Genomic DNA, 19,159 nt, shown 5'->3' with positions numbered 1-19,159 from the left:
TAAGAACCTGGTTTGTATCTAAATTTAAATAAAGGATTTGCTAAGTTGGTGAAATCACTCAGCTGATGAAGACAATTCCACCCAGCCATGTAATGTCTTCAAAGACACTGTGAAAAAGCTTTAAATTAATAATGGTTCATAATGAAAAGAAATCTGGTCCAGCCTGGATTTTGTTATAGAAAGATTGTTTCCCAAGATATTTAGAGAAATTTCCTATTTTTCACAGCTTCAGAGGATTTTTTGTCAAGTATTGTAAACAAAAAAATTGTTTGGAAACCAAAATGGAAATATGAACAAAGGGACTATGCATTTTCTCTATTTCTATCCCTCACTTTAAAGAAAAAAAAAAGTCAGTGAAAGTGGCATAAATTAGTAAAACCAGCAGGAGAATGGTGACTTTAACAAAGAAAAAAAACCTACATGAAACTGAAAAGAATTTAACCAAATGGAGAAACCTGTCCTGTGCTCTTATTCACAGCCAAGTTTGATGCAAACCTGTCTGTCACTCCCCAGCTGAGCCTTTTTTACTGAGTCAGCCTGAGCCCTTCCCATGCCTCTGGCACAGCACCTCTGCCCATCCACCAAATTTTGCAACAAGCCTGCTGATAAGGGAGGAATTTCTACTCTTGCCAGTCTCAGGCCCTGGAAAGTGACATGTATTTCAAAACTCTGACCTGTATGTGGTGTTTGGGACGTAGACATCCCTGGCAGGGAACTCCAGGATTTCTCGTGTAGGTCTGACTCTGCTGTCTGGGTAAAGCTTGACCTGCAGCAGCTCTGGGGTTAGGCAGTAGTGGGGGTTCTCTGGAGCTGGAGATATGTCTATCTTCAACTGAGCTGCAAGAAGAAAGGGGTTTTAATCATTAATAAATAGAAGTTAATTTTTAAAAGCATAATTGTGCTTTGTTTCTTCAGGTTAATATCCTATATATTCATTGATATCCTATATATGAATTTAATGAATCAACAAATGATAAATTAAGCTGAAGTGGATTTGTTAGCAAGTATCAGTGGATCCAACTGATATCTAAGGCAACTGGGGACCAGATAATAAGAACCAACAGAAAATATGCATCTTAACATAGATGCCATAGGAAAACTGGGGAAATGCAGTCCAGATAATGCTCCTGTGAGGTCAAGCTATTGTTACAAACAGAACTCCATCAGAGGAAAGGCTGAGAAACCCTGAGACTGGTCAGGCTACAAACCAGAGGTGAACTGGGTGAACTGATCACAACACTCAAGTGCTTGGAAGGTTGTGGTCACTGCCCCAGGCCATGGCACACCTGAGTCACATTAATTTGCAGCAAGATAATTTTGCAAAGTTTTCTTTAAATCTAACCTGGCTGCAAGGCAAACTGAGAGCTGGGGAGATGATCCAAGGAAGAGGCAGGATTGCTGTCCCTGGAGAGCTTTAAGAGCAGGTTAAGTAAAGTAAATATTGTCAGGAATGGCACAGGTCAGGGACCAGCTTCACTGAGGTGTGCCAGGGTTCCTATTCCCCTTTCTCAAACAGAGGTGGAGCCTGTTCATATTAACCAGGAGAGAGATCTCCTTTGGGATAGAGAGTGGGAAACAGAGGTTCCTGGGTTTGGGGTTTGCACCCCCCCCTCACAGACACCACTCTCAGTGTGCCAGTGACAAACCTGCCCCACCACACCTTCAGTGCTCCTGCTGCCCAGGGATTGCTCTCAAGGATTTCCTGGGGCTGCCTGGGGGAGGAACTAACCAAACACCTGACCTTTGGAGCCCAGAAGGGCTGGCTGTGTGGGAACTGGAAAACCAGACACTTCCACAGACACTGAAGGGTTTGATTTACACAGAATCACTGGGTTGGAAGAGACCTTCAAGATCATCGAGTCCAGCCCAGCCCCAACACCCCAACCAAGCCCTGGCACCCAGTGCCACATCCAGGCTTTGTTAAACACACCCAGGGATGGGGACTCCAGCACCTCCCTGGGCAGCCATTCCAGAACCTTATCCCCCTTTCTGGAAAAAACTTTTTACTAATTTCCAACCAGTATTTCCTCTAACACAGCTTGAGACTGTGTCCTTGCAGCCTTGGAAGAAGCTTGGATTGATGTGAAGCTTCAATACACAGACATTAAATGGAAAATTCATGGACTTATGGTTCTACAGTTGTAAGAAAGAATATGCCTTAAGTAAGAAATTGTATTGATAAGATGGTGAAGGGTTCATAATGCAGGGGTGTGGTGGTACAGAGCAAGCTAAGAGTTTAGAAGTTATAATAGAAGCATCTGTGTGTACAGATAGCAGCCTATTGGGTAAAAGTAGAAGTGAGTACTTCAGTGCAGTAGAATTAAGTTAAGGTGATAGATTAGAAAAGCAAAATACACTCTGCAGCAACTGTCCATTGGGTTAGAAAGTTATTTATTGCCTTGTAACAAAGAACTTGGGACTACTTTGAGCTGTGGCCATCAGCTTGCTCCTTTAAAGCCTCCCAGCCTGTGAGGCTGATGTTTATCTGGGCAGTAAATGGTTCTTAGCCCCGTGGTGGCCCCACTCCCTCATAAAGAGCAGAGACAATGGCAGCTGGATACCTGTGATGGGTCTGAGCCTGCGCAGCACCGACGAGGGGCGTCTCATGTCAGCCAGGAACTTGTACAGGTCCTCGTCGCTCAGGCGATCCCCCTCCTGCTCAGGGGGCAAGACTGGGTTACCCAAACACCCTCCAGGGCTGCCAGAGTGAACAAAGCCTCTCACCCCACAGGCTCTTCCCTCTGACATCCAACTGTCCCTTCCCAGAACAAGGTGTGAGCGTTAACGTGCTAAATTACACTTCATTTCTCCATCCTTTCCCCTTCCTTCATCCCTTATTCATCACCCTGACAGCTGCAGGAACTTTTAATTGAAAGCCTTTTCTCTCCCAATCAATATTATCTTTTTCCAAACTGGAAATGGCTGCTAAAAGATTTCCCAAAAATACCCATTTTTTAGCAAGTGTAATAGTTTGAAGAAGTATCTGTCACTCAGGAGGTGATGCTCATTCCTTCACCTCTGCCCTTCCTTTGGGAGGAGCCCAGAACAGCCTTGTTTTTCTAACCTATTCTAAATAAAAGGAAAAGTAGGAAGTGCAAGGAGTCTGTTGTCAGTCTTCCTCATGCCCATTCTAATAGCTCAGAGTTTTGCTAATTTTGGAAATATTATAGAAAATGGGACTCTGCCACCCAAAAGTAGAAGATACCTGATTTTAAAGGTAGAAATCACAACATAAAGAAAAAAAAAGAAGCAAATGGAAGGAGGAAAACACTGGGTAGTGTTCAACTAATTATACTGAAGAGGATAAACTGAACAGGAGAAAAGGAAGATAATAAAGAATCTGAAATTTAAAATCTTAAAATAATGTTTGGCAGTTTTTAATGGACAAATTAAATAAAAATGAACTGCTTCAAAGTAAAAATAACCTCAACAAAGTAAATAAATACATGCTTTTGTAAATCATTACTAACTTAGTGACAAGTTTTCCCTCAACTAGATGTAACATTAAGCAAATCTTAGAAAATTTTCAGCTCATTACTTTTTGCTAAGCTTAACTAAAATATTTGTTCCCTTCATTCACATTTTCCACTGCTCAAGAAAATCCCAAGCTCTGGCTAAGAGGAGCTGCCCCTCAGCAAAGCAGCACCAGAAGCAGAATGCTTTGTTTTCCTTAGGGATCCCTGAAGTGTCCAGGGATCTGATGTCAACCTTAACTCACTTGGAGGAACTGGAGTCACTACTACCAGAATTAATATATTATACAATATTATGGAATGTATAACTCAGGAACTGGAGTCACCTCTATCAGAATTAATATATATTATATGGGATTATGTAATATATAACTTAGAGGAGGTTTAGATTAGATATTAGGGAGAAATCCTTCCCTGGGAGGGTGTGAGGCCCTGGCACAGGGTGCCCAGAGCAGCTGGGGCTGCCCCTGGATCCCTGGCAGTGTCCAAGGCCACGCTGGAGCACCTGGGGACAGTGAAGGTGTCCCTGCCATGGCAGAGGTGGCACTGGATGGGTTTTAATCTCCCTTCCAACCCAAACCAGTCTGTTATTCCATGATAACTGATAAATAACACAACAAACTGAATGCTGCTCCCTGCGACTGGGGAGCAGAAATCGAATCAACCGCAAATTAATCACCCAGTGAGCTCCCACCACCCAACCCTCCTGTCCAAGAAATAACTCCCAGGTGGGACACTGCCCTGCCAGACCTGTTTGAAGAAGTTGGTCACTGTCAGGGTGGCTGGCCTGAAGCTGCTCAGGTTGCAAGCCTCGTCCCCACTCGTGGTCCTCTCCAGGGAGCGCCTCCCGACGATGCTGGAATTGCGCCGCTCCGACCACGACCCCTTCCGTTCTGCAAACACAACAGCCAGAAGGAATCAGAAATGAAGCAGGGAAAACTACAGTCCAAGAGCCTACTCTGGTTCCAAGCAGGATTCCTAGGGAAGGAGAACTCCTTCCTTCAGAGCAGGAGGGGGAATGATGCCATGAGGTGACAGAAGAGGCAATCCCGCTCCGGAGGCAGCGGGAGGCTGTGGAGCACAGCTGACTCCTGCTCCCCTCCCAGCCACCTCACCCCAGTGCCTTCCTGCTGTTATAAAAGTCTTTATCATGCTGAGATTTATGTATTTCCCTTGCTCTGAAAGATGATGAAGTTGGCAGTTTTGGGGATGCTGAAGAGCAGTTTCGGATGAGCTATGTGGCTCACAAAGATTAATCCACTCCTTTGGAAAATGTTCATCAGCCTGTAATGCTCCCTCAGTCTCACCAGCCTGGTTTTAAATAATATAACAGATGGTTTGCTAGTAAAATCCTTGAAAGATAAATCCATTTGTTATCATGGACTTTTCTGGTTTAGTTTAACCATGACCCCAGACCATCAGAGCAGAGGAAGGAAAGCAATAAAAGGAGCAACAGCAGCTACAGGGTATGAATCAAAACCTCTGGATTTGCCCACATTCCCTCCTGCAGATGCCAAGCCCTGTACCTCCTGTGCCAACTTCAACTTCTGTGGAATCTCTTTCCAAGCTGCCAGCACTGCTCACAATGTTCATGAGGTGAATGGCTGTCCAGGCAAAAGGCATCCTGTACTTCCCCAGTCTTTGGCAAAACTGCTCTGCCTGGCCCTTCAGTTTTTCCAACTTTTCCTTGTTCTGTGAAGAAAATAATCAATCCAAGAGGTTAAAAGGAGAGGAAAGACGTCAGAGGTTCATTCAGCAAAACCAGTGAGGGATGATGGTGGCTTTTCTAACTCCCAGTGTTTGTGTTTCTGCAGCACCTTCCAGAGGAGGAGCACCAAGTGTTGGGAAAATGCAACTTCTGCTTCCCAAAAGAGGCCACCAGAGGACAGTCAGAACAGTCTTTTATGTTCCTAACCCTCCTGAACAGCCTGGCAAATCCCAGTGATCCTTCAAGAAAATCTGAGTTTTCCCCTGTGAAGTCTGAAAGGGCCTTTCCTAATGTGATTTTATGCAGGAGGTGCTCAGATCATCTGGAGTTGTGTGGGAAACCCAAAACACTCCTCAAGTAAGTACTATCATACTCATTTTGTCAAGGAAAAAAGGGAATAAAAGAGGATTTTTCCATATTAAAGAGAAATTTTTAGAGCTTTAGGGAGGAAATCATTTACTAAGAGGTTGATTAAAATGAACAAATGATGCAAGTACTGAGAAATGGAGAGGTGGGATCACAAGAAGGGCTGGAACCTCTGCTCTGCCCTTCACCATCCCTCATCATCACCCTTTGATCTCCACCTGGCCCAACCCAACTGCACATTAGGAACCATTCTGGAGGTGCTTTTAGAACCAGGCAGAAGTGATGGGGTTAAAGCTGCAAAAGCAGTGGAGAAGTTGAATTTTTTACTGCAAATTCCCATCCCAGGCTGCCTTCCCTGCCCCAGCTGATCTTTTGGGACAGGGAATCACAGATGACTGAGTTTGATGGGAGCCACAAATCTCCCCTGGCAGCCACAAAATCTGCTGACCTTTAACTACTCCACCCCAATAAGGCATCAAGACTCAAAGGTCTTTGGCTCTTTTTTGGCCTTTAGAATGGGATTAAATTCCTAATTAAAGATGGATCCTTTTAAAGACAGGAACAGTATCAACCATGCAAGGTAAAAGAAAATACATTGAATTTTTTATCAAAACACCAAAGAAATTCTTACCTTTGCTGCATCAGATTCTTTAAAAATCATATAAGGCTCTGCACACTCCCCAATATCTCCCTGCTGTAAAACTTTTTCCAGCTGAGAAGGGAAAATGAACCATTATAAGGACATGGATCCAGCAAGGATTAATAAACTCAACAAGCACAAGGAAGGAAAAGACTCTTCCAGAAGAGCTGGAGCCTGCTGAGTCCTTGTGTAAGAAGCATTTCCTGCAGAACCCTCACACTGCCTGTGAACTGAAAACCTGTCCTGAATCCCCCTTCTGACCAGGGATGATTTTTACCCAGAGTCCAGCCAAAAACCTTGACTCAAACCCCCACCTGAAGGAGCAACATTTGTGCACCCACTGAACCAAAGGAGAGAACAGAAAATAACTTTTATCTTTGTGTACTTTATCCCAGGAGGGACCAAAGCTGCATTTTACCTCACTTATGGATCTCACTCTCTTGGCAATTTCTGCCCTTAAATTCATCTGAAAACCTGGCTGAGGGGTGTGTATCTTTCTTAAAATGAGATTCAGATCAATAGATATTTCTTAAATCACTGACTTATCTGTCATTTTAAGGAGTCAGCACATTGTTTGATATGAAAGCCAAGGTCAAGCCCCAGAAAACTGATTTATATCATCACGCAAACCCTTGTGCTCTCTCCAGCTTCAGTGCACTGAACTGGCTGCCACAAAGGAACTGAAGTGAGAATATTTGAAATAAAGCAGCACTGTTTACACTTCTGAGAACAGAATTTCTATTTTACTTTAAATAAAAACCAAGAGACCACAATAATTTCTATTTCCCTGGCATTTCTTACCTTTATTACTAGAAAGACATCTTGGGATGGGTAGGTGATAGAAAAGATGGCAGATCTGGCCAGGGTGGAAATAGCAGCAGGGGGGACATGAGGCCGAAGCATTCCCTTCATTTGCTCAGAGTTTAAATCAAAGTAGAAATTCTCTGAAATCTAAGGAAGAAATTGGGTAGTTTCAAGCATTAGTTATATCTTGTTTTTTTGGTTTTTATTTTTTTCCTTGTAAACTCTTCATGAACAATTTTAAATTGTTTTTAAATACACTCCTCGTGTCAAACTATGTATGAATAGAAAAAAAAGCCTTTTTGATTAAAAAAACAAGGCAGGACAGTGAGAAAGGAAATGGAGGAAACACCACAAATACAATTTCCTCCAGCTCCTCTAAGGTGTGCAGCTCCATCACAAGATTAGGAATTACCATTGTTAGCTGAACTGAAAACACCAAAATATCAAAATAGAAACAGAAAAAGGAAAAATAACACCCCCTGAAAGACAGACACTGATCCTTCTACCCTGAAACAGCAAATCCTGAACTGCAAAGCTTCAGAGCCAAAGAAGATGTGAGCAGGTTACCAACACCAGAGGTCACTAAAGAACTTATTATGTTAGAGCCAAAAAAAAAAGGAGTAATGAGATAATAAAATTGGCTTATGAAATGTGATTTAAATATTAAACAAAGTTCACATAATATTCCACATACTCTCATCTACATAACTTAAATCTCAATGCATTAAATTCAAGTCTTAAAGAGATAAATGTCAAAATGCATATTTTTAACATTTTTCTCTCCACTACTGCTAATATCTCGAACAAGGAAAACGAAGAGACTCTTTAAATATTAAATACAGAGCATAAATAGGTGAATAAATGTATTTTCCATTTCCTATAACTGAGATCTTGAAAAGACTCCTCAGTTTTGTTTTGATTTTAGCAATTTCAGCATGCATGGCTTTCTGTGCATTATGGAAGTGTTGCTTGGACCCATGCCATGCTGAATCACCAAAAAGAGATTAAGAAAGTCATAAAAACCTAATCTAAATGAAAGGTTTCAGTTACCTAAGTTCTCTCTGGGGAAGAGACTTTTGAAAGCCAAAATTGGACTACATATATATACATATATATATATATATATATATGGGTGTGTGTATATACATATATTCTGATTTCAGGCATTCACATATTAGATAATATCTTTAGGAAAGTATTAAACTACATATTAGACAATATTTTTTGGAAATTTTTATACCTCAACTGCTTTACCAAGAAGAACACACAAGGTGGTTCATGAAATGCCTTCATCATTCATCCAACCTCTATGTCCTCCTAAAGTTTTGCCACCAGAATTAATTCCTCCATTTTTTGTGTTTAAATTTCAGTGGAAATGTCACACTCAAGTAATTAAAAACCTACCTTCTTCTTTTCTTTAACATCATACAAAGCCAAACTTGCAAAAATGGGCTCAATTTCTATTTCAAATCTTGAAAGAAGGAAACACAGAATCAGTTTGACTTGCATTGTGTCAGAAGGAATGACCAACCCTGTCCCCAAATCCTCCCCGGGTGGTGGGGACTGAGATGTCAGAGCAGCTGAGCCAACCCCAGGGCAGCTCCTGCTCCAAAGGGATCTTTTTTCCCAACTTCCATCCCACCCCTGCCCTGCTCCCCACCACCAGGACCATCCCAGTGCTCCCTGGACCTTCCAAAAGCCTTTTTAACTCACTGAGAGCCAAGCACAGCAGCCCCAAAGCCTCCTCAAAGGGGCAGGAATTGTTAACTGGGGTAACTGGAGCACTCAGCTCCCCTGATGCCCTGGAGAAGCCAATTTCCTGTGCTTCCCCAGATAAATGGCCAGCTGCTCCTCTCAGCATTCCTGGCAGAGGGCTCCTGCCTCTGGACATCAGGGACACTTATTTTGGCAATTTTCAACAGTTAACTGTTGTCAAAAAATACCAAAAACCCCCTTAGAGGTGCCAGCTCTTCACAGTGACTGTTATTCAGGGTTTATGCAAATTCCAACACTCCCAACAGGAACACTGACCCACCAAAGAGAGCTGAACTCATTGTCAGAACAGCTGGGGAGTTAGAGGAATTCAAAAACATTCAAACCTGTCCCTGCACCACAGTGAGCAGGGGCTGAAATGCCATTCTGGTCTGCACAGCCTCCCCACAAAATCCATGTCCCACCCTTGCAGGGAGCTCTCAGCTTCAGCCTGGAACTCCTCCAGCCAGCAGGGACAACTCCACCAAACAGGTGTTTTCTCCAGTTTTGCAACTAAGCTGAGATTAACCTGGAAATAACCCTGCTCAGGTCATCTGAGCTTTCTCCCTGGGGAAAATGTCCTTGTTTTGTGCCTCTGAGATGGCAGAATCTTGGATTACACCCCCCAGGAGATTCCCAGGTACACAAGCAAACATGCAGCTGGGCAGATTTGCTATAAATCTGCAGTCAGCAAGAGATGCCTAAAGAGCAGAAAACATTAATTTCCAACATCTAACTTATTTATGCTAAAGACACCCTCCTTTGGAGGGAAAGCTGCACTGCTACTGCATATTATGTTGTTCCAGTTCATAAAAGGCTGCAAAATCAGTTCATCTCTACGGCTATATTAGGTCCTGGAGTACTCTACGAGCAGGAGAAATGTCCCACACATATATCTCAGTTATGAGCAGCAACTGGAGCTCTCTAATAAGAAGGGTTGACCTAACTGAGGACACAGAAGATGAATACAGCAGTGTGGAAAATCAGTTTTGTACTTTATTTCTCCAAGGGAATAACAGTAAAATTTTACCTTGTGTTATTAGAGAAGAATTATAGGCAATGAACCAGCTGCAGGTAACCCTATATTCAGGAGCTCCACTTCATTAAACTTGTTTAACAGGTTTCTATTCCTCCAGTTAATGCTTACTAAGTATATAAAGTCTTCACTCTTAAAGGGACACAGTCAAGGTTGTTGAGCCTAAACTTTGGCAAATCTTTGGCTGTCTTTATGTGTCTAAGGCTCGAGCATTTTTAATCTTTCAATTTAATCTCAAATTTCCTGGTTAGGGAGGGGAACACCAGCGAGTGGCCAACTTCAGAGCCCTGGAGGAGAGTGGTGAAGCCTCCTGTCACGTGCCAGTGGCATGGAACAGGTAGAGCTGGAAAGCAGCAGGGAGAAAAGCCAAGGGAGGAGGATATTTCCTGTCTCATCCATCTGCAGGAAGTCTCGAAGGTACAACTGTGTAAGTCAAGCTTTACAAAATGAACCTGGAAGCCTATGACCAAACAATGCAATGACCCTTCCAGGGCAATAAACTGGGCAGTGGAGTTAATCCAGATGCACGTGGAAACAGCAGCAGATTAGAATTGTGAATTTGTGTCTGTTGGAGTGGTACTTACTTCAGGGACAAACACTTCACCAGGAGTCTTTGGCCAAAGTGTTCTTTGGGTACTTCAGGGACACTGAGTCTCTCTATGGGCTCCTCCTGGAATCAGAGACACAACCCCTGTACAAACCACCAGCAGAACCAGGAAGCAAACACATCCATCACTTTTTTCTTCTAAGACTCAGCACCAATTTAATCTGAGGCTTCCCAGCACGGTGCATTCATCAGCAGCTATAAATATGCTAAATTAAATCCCTTTAATGTTTCTACATTACCAGGGATTGCATAACCAGAAGGGAAACCCAATCTTTGGAAAGTAGTATCTATGGGCAAGACAACATGCTGAAAAACACAAAATAGCTGCAGCTCTCATGCACATTAAACACAGGTGATCTAAAATCCTTTCAATCCCTGGCAGCTTTCAGGCAGAAATACCTCATCTGGGGCTGGGTGTAGTGCAAAAAGCTCCTTATGCCTGCTGGACTTCCTCTGGTCCTCGTTGTGGTGGTCAATCTCCTCGTTGGGGGTCCTGTCCAGCAGGTTTGGGAGGAGGGCATCGGGCTGGGAGTTCTTCAGGTCGAAGATGCTGCAGGCCCAGCTGCCCCGGGGCGTGTCGTCGATCGACATTGAGCGGCGCTTGAGGTCATCCTGAGAGCCAACAAATTAAAAGCAACTTCTAATGGGAAAAGGACTGCACTTTTAAAGCAGGACCATAAATTAGGTTTTATGTAGCAGGGTTTTAAAGGCACATTACCTGTTCATCCTGGTAGCTGTTGCCATCAGGAGCTTCGTCGGACTCGAAGACCTGCTTGGGGAGCCCTTTTTGCCTCTCCTTCTGCTTGTCCAAGGTGTTGGGGTTGAACCCAGTTCCCAGCTTGTGGTATCTGCAAACAGAGGATTTCAACCACGTTCTCAGCAGCCCTTTTGACCCCGACCCCAGAAGCAGCACCCCGGAACAAAGCTGGCATTGTCAGTGGGGGTGCTCCCGAGGCAGGAGCTGCTCTCTGCAAACACAACTTCCAGTCAGCTCCACTGGAGCTGGGGCATCATCCAACAGCCACTATCCCAGCACTACAATGTTACTCTGTTCATCTATAAAGCCACTCTGGGTGATGTCAAAAGGAGGATTATCAAGGGCCAATTAAAGCTGCTGTAAAATGTGCCATTGTGATGCCAAGCTAAAAACAGGCCGGGAACACGAGGGCTGAAGGCCAGTGGCTCTGCTGGAGCAGGAACTGGCTTGGAGCAGATAAAATGATTAACTGGAAAACCAAAACAGCGACTCAGGAAAATCCTGAGCACCTCTGGAGAACAATTTTCCAACCCTGATTAAAACAAGTGTCTTCACACAGGATCTCTGTAAGGAAAGTGGGTACCTCAGAGCTTCCCAGAGGGTGAGAGCTCCTACAAGGGAACAGTCTGCCTGCTGTGCTGACAAGAGCAGAACTCTTTGACTCACAAATTTTTGGGTGCCAAATGGCACCAGGTCTGTATTTATACACACACACATGGGCAGAGCCACAGCCTCCCTGCTATACTCACTCCAAGTCAGTTCCTGGGATCACAGCTAGAATTAATTGCTCTTACCATGCCCTGGCACTAAAATTACCACAGAGGGATGCTCCAGACCATGGGAAAACCATGGAAATGCTAGCAGCAAATAAAGGAATGGAAGAGAAAAAAGGAAGAATGCATTTTCCTTGCTAGGCTGTAATTCCTGAGAGCTGAACAACAGGATCTGTATAATCCTCACCTGGATGTCTGCATTTCCATCACAGCTCCACCAACAAGTGCAAATTATCTCTAATTCACACCTGACTTCCTCAGTCTAGCACACAGAAATTGTGCCATAAGCTTGAAATCAGAATATGCTAGTGGGTTTTTTTCAGGCCAGTGAATTTATTGACCTTTTCCAATATCATTAAAGGAATTACTGAACGGGTGGATTTCCCTGCCTCAAAAACATTTTGGTTACAAAAAACTGGAGGCAGAGATGGACATGAAGATTATTTCCCCTGGGGTGGGGAAGAAAAGGATGGAATGTCACAGGTCAGTTCAGCAGCTCTTCCAAGAGCTGGGGTTTGTGCCCCTGGAGCTAGCCAGACGACTTGGGACCATCCAATGGGATGGATTAAGAGGAAATTGTTGGCACCCTTACTTGAAAAACAATTCAGTCCTTCCCAGCTGAGCCTTTGGGCTCTTCCCCTGCTCCAGCAGGAACTGTTCCATTTCTACCCAGGGCACTGCCATGATTTTATCCAAGCAGAAAGTGCTTTGACTCTCAGAAGACAAACCCCCATGGAAGTCACTGAGAAGCCAGGAGTGGGTGGCTGGGTGGGTCACACTGTCCAGGTCTACCCAAGACTCTGCTGCCAAGGCTGGGAGTTAATAAAACATCTCCCTCCCTCTTGGGTTCCTTTCTGGGTGGGTGTTTTTGGGTTTTTTTGTATGAGATTACAAAACACCTTTTTATTAGGTCACGTTAGCAGTGCCAAGCACATCCTGAGCATCCCTGAGGTGGCTCTCAGGACAACATTAAACCAGTGGATTGCAGCAACTGCCACAAGGGCAGAGCTGGAGCTGCAGCCAAGCCTTTTGTAAGTGATGCACATCACGTGGATCACTCACTCCCTGGAAGCCATCAGACTCCCAATCATCCCAGAGAGACTCCCTGCTCCAGCTGAAGCCTCTCCAAACCCTTCCTGCTAATTTGTATGGAATAATCAATGCATGCCCATCCTCTGAACTGTTAACTCATCAGGTAAATGTTGTGATGGTTCAAATATTAACAATTATTTGTCTGAATGATGTACTTTCCCCAAGTCTCTCTGGGAACCAAAGGAAGCTGCAGAGGGCAACTTGTCTATAGGGGTGACTCCATGTAAATCACTGCAAAATTAATGCAACTCATCTCTAAAAAGAACTAAAACCAGATGGAACAAAGGAAGAAATAAATGCTGAAGATAATTTTACTTGTCCACACTCTCTAATTGCTCTAGCATGGTAAAGGAGCACGTGTGGACTGAAATGGCCCAGATTTTCCAAACTGCCCCAAGGGCTTTTGACACCCCAGATCCAATTTTCCAAACACAGAGCATCAGTTCAGCTGGACCGGGCAAGGAAAAGCCAGAGCACATGGAAGCAGCAGCCAGAACAGTATTTTTGAGTCTCCTCATAGCACTTGGCCAAAATTTAAAGATGAACTTAAGGTGACAAACAGCACAGGGCTCCTCACTCACTTTCTGTTCACGATGGCCCAGTCCTCCGTGTAACTCCTGACACAGTCCCTCACGTGAGGGTCCATCTCGCTGTGAAAAGAACAAACAGCAAAGGTCACAGAGATGACAAGGATTCCCCCAAGACATCCTTCATTCCCTGGAGCATCCCCAGGCGAGCTGGTGTCCCACCTCTCCTCGGGCACGGCCGACACGAGCGTGCGGCACTCGCGGGGGGCGTACACCACCTCGATGTCATCGCGGGGGAACTCCAGCAGGTCCCGCAGCGGCCCCGACTCCACGGCCAGGGGGTGGGTGCTGAGATACTCCTCCAGGTCCACAGGCTCCACAGCTTCTGTGAGAGGCACCTGGGGACGCACAAAGCACCACGGGGCTCAGGGTGAGGTGAGCAAAGGCAGGAGAGTCGCGCGCGCCGCTCCTGCTCTCTCTGAACCAGCTCTCCTGCCTCGCCGGGGGCTGGATGCAACAGCAGGTGAGTAATCCCAGTGGTGTTAACTCAGCTAACCCACAGCACACAGCTGCTTCTCCTGTCTTATCTCTTATCTGCTGCTCCTCTGCATGTTTCTCTGGTGCCTACCATCAGCACCTAAAAGGTACAACTAGAGCCAGAAAAGGTTACAGCTATTTTCAAGAAATACACCAAAAGGAAACTTTGTACTTTATTTCCCACCTATCTGAGGCTGGATTTGTTTTTACCAGGCTCTGATCACAAAGGGAACCTTGATCCTGATCCAAGATGCAGGAACCCTTCCTCCCCCAGGCAGAAGCCAGAGCAAGGCCTGATTTACCAGGAGCTCAGGCAGCCATACAGCTCTGAGCACTAACATTATTTTGAATTAAACCACCTCTCTGGGGAACACAAAACACAATGTTCACCTACCACAGGTACAAGCTGAACCACCTCTTGTCCCTGGTATTAGAGCCTTTAGTGCCACAATGACTCTGCCCGTGCCAGGAAGGGACACAGCCCTCAATAAAATGGATGCTTAAAAATCATCTTTATTGGGCACAAAGCCTTTACCTGAAGCACAAGGAATGACTGAAAACGTGCAGATTTCACTGGCAGTGCTGATCTCACCACCCTGAGCTTTTTTTAGATACATTAGAAGAAACTTTGCATAAACTGGATACATGCTCACATTGCATAACTCGTATTTTTACATATCCCATTACATAAATACATATAAATATTCTGGTATGAGATCATGATCCTATGAGGCTATACATAAACATAGACATTAAGAAAATGAAACACTAAAAACAAGTTTTGAGGAAGCTGTCTCTACAGCAACTGAGAGATTTCCTAGAATTCCCTGGCACATGCCAGTGAGGCTGGGTGTTTTAACAAGAGTCACAAAAGCACATCCAAATTCAGCAGTTTTCTCCACTAACTTCCCCTCTCCTGCCATCCAGATGATTTCTGTGGGACAAGGAACTGCCCTGCAGCTTGTGTTGGAGATGACAAAGACCATTTGGTACTTCAGTTTAAATGTGCTTCTCAGAAATATTGCTACACAAATCCCAAATTCCAGTTTGCGAACTATTGCCGACAAGTTCTGAAATCAACTTTTTATTCTCTTTTTTTTAAACCAACTTTTTATTCAAGGGAAAAGACTCAGCTAACACAGAGGGCACTGAAAGGATCTCCCCACCACAACCAACCCCAATGAATTCTGCAATTTTCCTACAAGGCAAACCCTCCAGCAGGAAACCAGAGTGACTCCAAGGAAGCCAGGGAGCTGGACCAGGTGACTTCCTGCCAGATCAGGATCTGGTTCACCAAAACCATGTGTGATGGCTGGAAATGTGGCATTTGATTCTGCAATTTGGGTAAAACAAATTAATTTCTGTGTAAAGAAATAGGGAAAGCATCAGAGAAGGGTTGGAAGGGGCCCTAAAGAGCAGCTCTGCATGGGCAGGGACACCTTGCACAAGAAGATGAAGATCACCTCTTTAACCCCATAACCTCTTCTCCCCTCCTCATCCTGAACTCTTGACATGGACTCAAAGTATGTGATTTGGGAGATTTTGGAGAACTTCTGAAAACACAGACCAGACACTTTCGCTGTTTCCATCACTGCAACACCTGCCAGGAGCAGAACTTGTCACTGCTCGTGCCACACACAGCTGGGATGTCACCACCTCAGCCTGCTCCTCACAAACGGGCAGAGAGCTCCCCTTGGCACCAGATCCCTGGCACATGTCACTGAGGGGTGATGCTGGAACCCTGGGCACCAAAAATTTCAAACTTTCTGCACTAACAAACACTAACCCTCAAAAGAACACTACAATCAACCTAAGACCATAAAAAAAACCTCCAAAATTAAATAACAGAACTAAAATTATAAGTGTATAGTTTAAACAAAAGTGATATCACATAGTAGAAAACTTAAGAGTTTAAAATTTTAGACTATAATATATATATAAAAGTTTTAGAACAAAACCTAGTCCTTCTTCACCTTCTTCTTCATGCATTTAAGTAGTATTGTATAATTAAATAAAAAATCCACATTGCCAGTCCTGAGTAGTTTATTATTAGATTAAAAATAAAAATAATTTAGGTATAATTTCTTAATTAAACAATTTATCCTTAAAAAAACTTACAGAAAAAACCATCTCCATTTTTACCTTGTTAAACTACTATAGAACCCACACTTTGTGAGACTATAAATATAAATAGAAACTAATAAACATCTGAATCCAAGCAAAAAATATCATCTCACAATTTAATCCCAACCTCAACAAAAAAAAAAAAAAAACCAAACCAAAAAAACAAAAAAATCCTCCCCCAATAAAAAGAAAAAAAACACCTAAAAATTAAAAAAAATTTAAAAATCAACATCAGTGGTGCCCTGCATGAGGTCCCAACTCATGAGGTGACATGACAGCTTTTCCTCAAGGAATTGCTGTCAGTGCCTGTTTGCTCCCAGTGCTGCTCTGTGCCAAACCTCCCCTTCCTCTGACAAACCTCAGAACCAAAGAGGAGGAACCACCCAGCACTGCAGACTCCTTGCAAATGAAGACAGAAATACCAAAATGAGTAAAAAATTGTGGGCAAAAGCTCCAGAAGCAGAGGGTGTCCAGAGGGGCAGGGAAAAGCATCCCCTGACATCCTCCCGTGGCCAGGGCAGAGCTCCATCCATGCTGCTCCTCCCTTTATCTCCCAGAGGGGTGAGGAAGCCTCATGGCATGACTAAAAGCTGCTTAGCTGGCCCTGGTTTTAACCCTAACATTTTAAGACTGACTTTTATTCCTCTTTCTGACCCGGCAGCTCCAAAGCTGAGGGATCTTCCAGAAGTGAGCTGCTTGTGCAAGTGTTGTGTTTTAATCTGCACAAACTCATCCACCTGTGATTGTCCCACACACAGGAACCCACCCCTCATCCCTCCCAGTCTTTCCACTCCACTCCTCCTGACAAAGAGAATTGCAGAAAAGATGAGGAAAAGCCTCAGTCTCAATGTAGAGCTCACAGGGGCATGCAGGACTGAGGGTGGGAGGCTGTCACAGCCCAAAACACAGCAGGTCCCCCCCATCCCTGCATTTCACACCTCAAACTGCCCTTGTCCAACAGGAGCCCTGGGATGTGCTGGACAGGAGATGGAGGAAGGGGCCATGCCAGTTAAAATCCACCCAGCCCAGGGGCTCTCTGTGCACCCTGGGGGTTCCAAGCCCTTCACACATTTCAGGATTTGCACTTCCCAATTTTCCAGTTTGTCTCTTTGGGTTACTATTGTACCATGAAGATGTAAACAAACATAACAGTCAAAGCCAGAGGCCTGTGTTAGACTCACCATCTGTGCAGCCAGAAATACTGTCTAGCACCTGAGCAAAGAGGCCAACCATAAATCCATGGCCATGGAGAGGAACTACTTGGTGTCAGACTATTGGCAGATAAAAGGCAAGAACATTATTTTAGGCTTCAGATATTTGTGGGGGAAGAAGTGATGAAAGAGGAGGGGGAGGGAAGAAGGATGAATAAATGCACCAAAAGGAAAATGAAGCTAAAAGATGTCCCCATGTGTGAACAGAACCACAAGAGCTCCTCTCAAGGCTCCTGCTGCCAGTTGTTTCACCTTTCCCCCTGCTCCATGCTCCAGCATTGCTCCAAAGGTGTGCATGGGGACAAGGACACACAAAACACCAGGGACTATTCCAGTTTCACTTGGAAAAAGCAGCAGTCACCTGAAACTGCCACACAAACCCACCAGGTGGAACGTGCACCCTGGAGGGGCTGGACAAGCTCAGGCAAAGCCCAGGTCACCCAACCCCATCATCCCAACCACCCTGAGTGCTGCTGGAGGAGCAGAACCTGCTCTGCCATCTCACCTCCAGCCCAGCTGACCTCCTGTGGCACCAGGACAAACAGGAGCTGACACTGGGCTATCTCAGCCACCAAAGGATTGCCAGTCCTGCCAGCAGCACCTGGAAAGGTTTGGGATCTGCTGCAGCAGGAAGGGGCAAGAGCTGAGGAGGATAAAGCTGTGCTCCCACAGCCCTGCTGGCTGGCAGGCTGCAGGCACAGTCCCTTCAGTGCAATCCTCCCCCTGCCCCCAGGAAAAGCCTTCTCCATTCCCCTGGCAGCTCCAGGGGAGCAACAGTCGGGGTCTCCTTCACAGAACACAGCCAGCCCTTCCTCACTGGACTTCCCAAGGCAGAAGGACAATTCCAGTCAAATGCAAACATTAGACCACCTACCAACTGGCTAATCCAGCATCCCAGAGTGGTTCTGCAGCAAAGGACCTTAAAGTTCCTCCTGTTTCAACCCTGACACCTCCCACTGTCCCAGGCTGCTCCAGCCCCAGTGTCCAGCCTGGCCTTGGGCACTGCCAGGGATCCAGGGGCAGCCCCAGCTGTGCCAGGGCCTGCCCACCCAGCCAGGGAGGAATTCCTTAATATCCAACCTGAATTTCTCCTCTTTTGGATTGAAATCATTCTTCCTATCCCTGTTTGCCTGTGTAAAAAACCACTCTCACTTTTCTAAGCCCCCTTTCAGTACTGAAGGGCCCCAATGTGATGTCCCCTAATAAACCTGCTGGGGAATACTGGAGTGTTACTGCAGGAAATCCTTGCCAGGGGTCCACTGCTGCTGAGTTTATTCAGACACTCCAGAAACCAAAGTCTGCAAGAGCCCTGAGCATCCTCCCCACCAGGACCATAGAATAATATAAATTAACAGCAGATACATGCTTAAAAATATGCAGAGGAATGCTGCTCCCAGAATTGCTGCTCTTTAAAAAACTACTCTTTGATTTTGTGCAGGTTGTAATTACAGATGAAATTTTGGACAATTCCCTAACCCAGTTTTCACTGAGTCTTTATCCCAGGATCAGGCACTGCCACCTCACTCATGGCAAGCACTGTTCTGTGCCATTAAAATCTCCAGGAGGACAATGGGGGGAGAAAGGGCAGCTGAGGATGAGTAAGTGGGGCATAACCCTCTCCCTGCCAGCACAAACACTGTGTTTATCACAGCACTGATAAACTCAAAGCACACAACAAATCAAACAGGACTCCCTCCCTCAGACTTACCCTAACCCCAATCAAACCCCTCACTTGGAAATACATATCCATTA

At 44.9% G+C, this 19,159-nt stretch overlaps 1 protein-coding gene across 6 annotated transcripts in view; it reads right to left on the bottom strand.

The window, feature by feature from the left end:
• The window catches only part of DOCK7 (dedicator of cytokinesis 7), a 96,399-nt gene that overhangs the window by 59,308 nt on the left and 17,932 nt on the right, over window positions 1-19,159 (bottom strand). For all 6 annotated transcript variants that reach the window (XM_059853628.1, XM_059853629.1, XM_059853630.1 and 3 more), the window contains exons 3-14: window positions 13,758-13,933; window positions 13,590-13,658; window positions 11,105-11,234; window positions 10,786-10,998; window positions 10,364-10,449; window positions 8,396-8,462; window positions 6,989-7,138; window positions 6,179-6,259; window positions 5,000-5,165; window positions 4,224-4,366; window positions 2,562-2,655; window positions 675-837 (exon numbers count right to left, since the gene is read on the bottom strand). In XM_059853628.1, the coding sequence (XP_059709611.1) occupies window positions 675-837; window positions 2,562-2,655; window positions 4,224-4,366; window positions 5,000-5,165; window positions 6,179-6,259; window positions 6,989-7,138; window positions 8,396-8,462; window positions 10,364-10,449; window positions 10,786-10,998; window positions 11,105-11,234; window positions 13,590-13,658; window positions 13,758-13,933 (1,538 nt within the window). The remainder of the gene's footprint in view (window positions 1-674; window positions 838-2,561; window positions 2,656-4,223; window positions 4,367-4,999; window positions 5,166-6,178; window positions 6,260-6,988; window positions 7,139-8,395; window positions 8,463-10,363; window positions 10,450-10,785; window positions 10,999-11,104; window positions 11,235-13,589; window positions 13,659-13,757; window positions 13,934-19,159) is intronic.

Source organism: Haemorhous mexicanus, chromosome 9 (genome assembly GCF_027477595.1).
Source record: "Haemorhous mexicanus isolate bHaeMex1 chromosome 9, bHaeMex1.pri, whole genome shotgun sequence".
In the NCBI taxonomy this organism is placed as follows: Eukaryota; Metazoa; Chordata; class Aves; order Passeriformes; family Fringillidae; genus Haemorhous; species Haemorhous mexicanus.
Note: the sequence above shows the minus strand (reverse complement) of the source record. Positions and strands in the feature narration are given on the sequence as shown.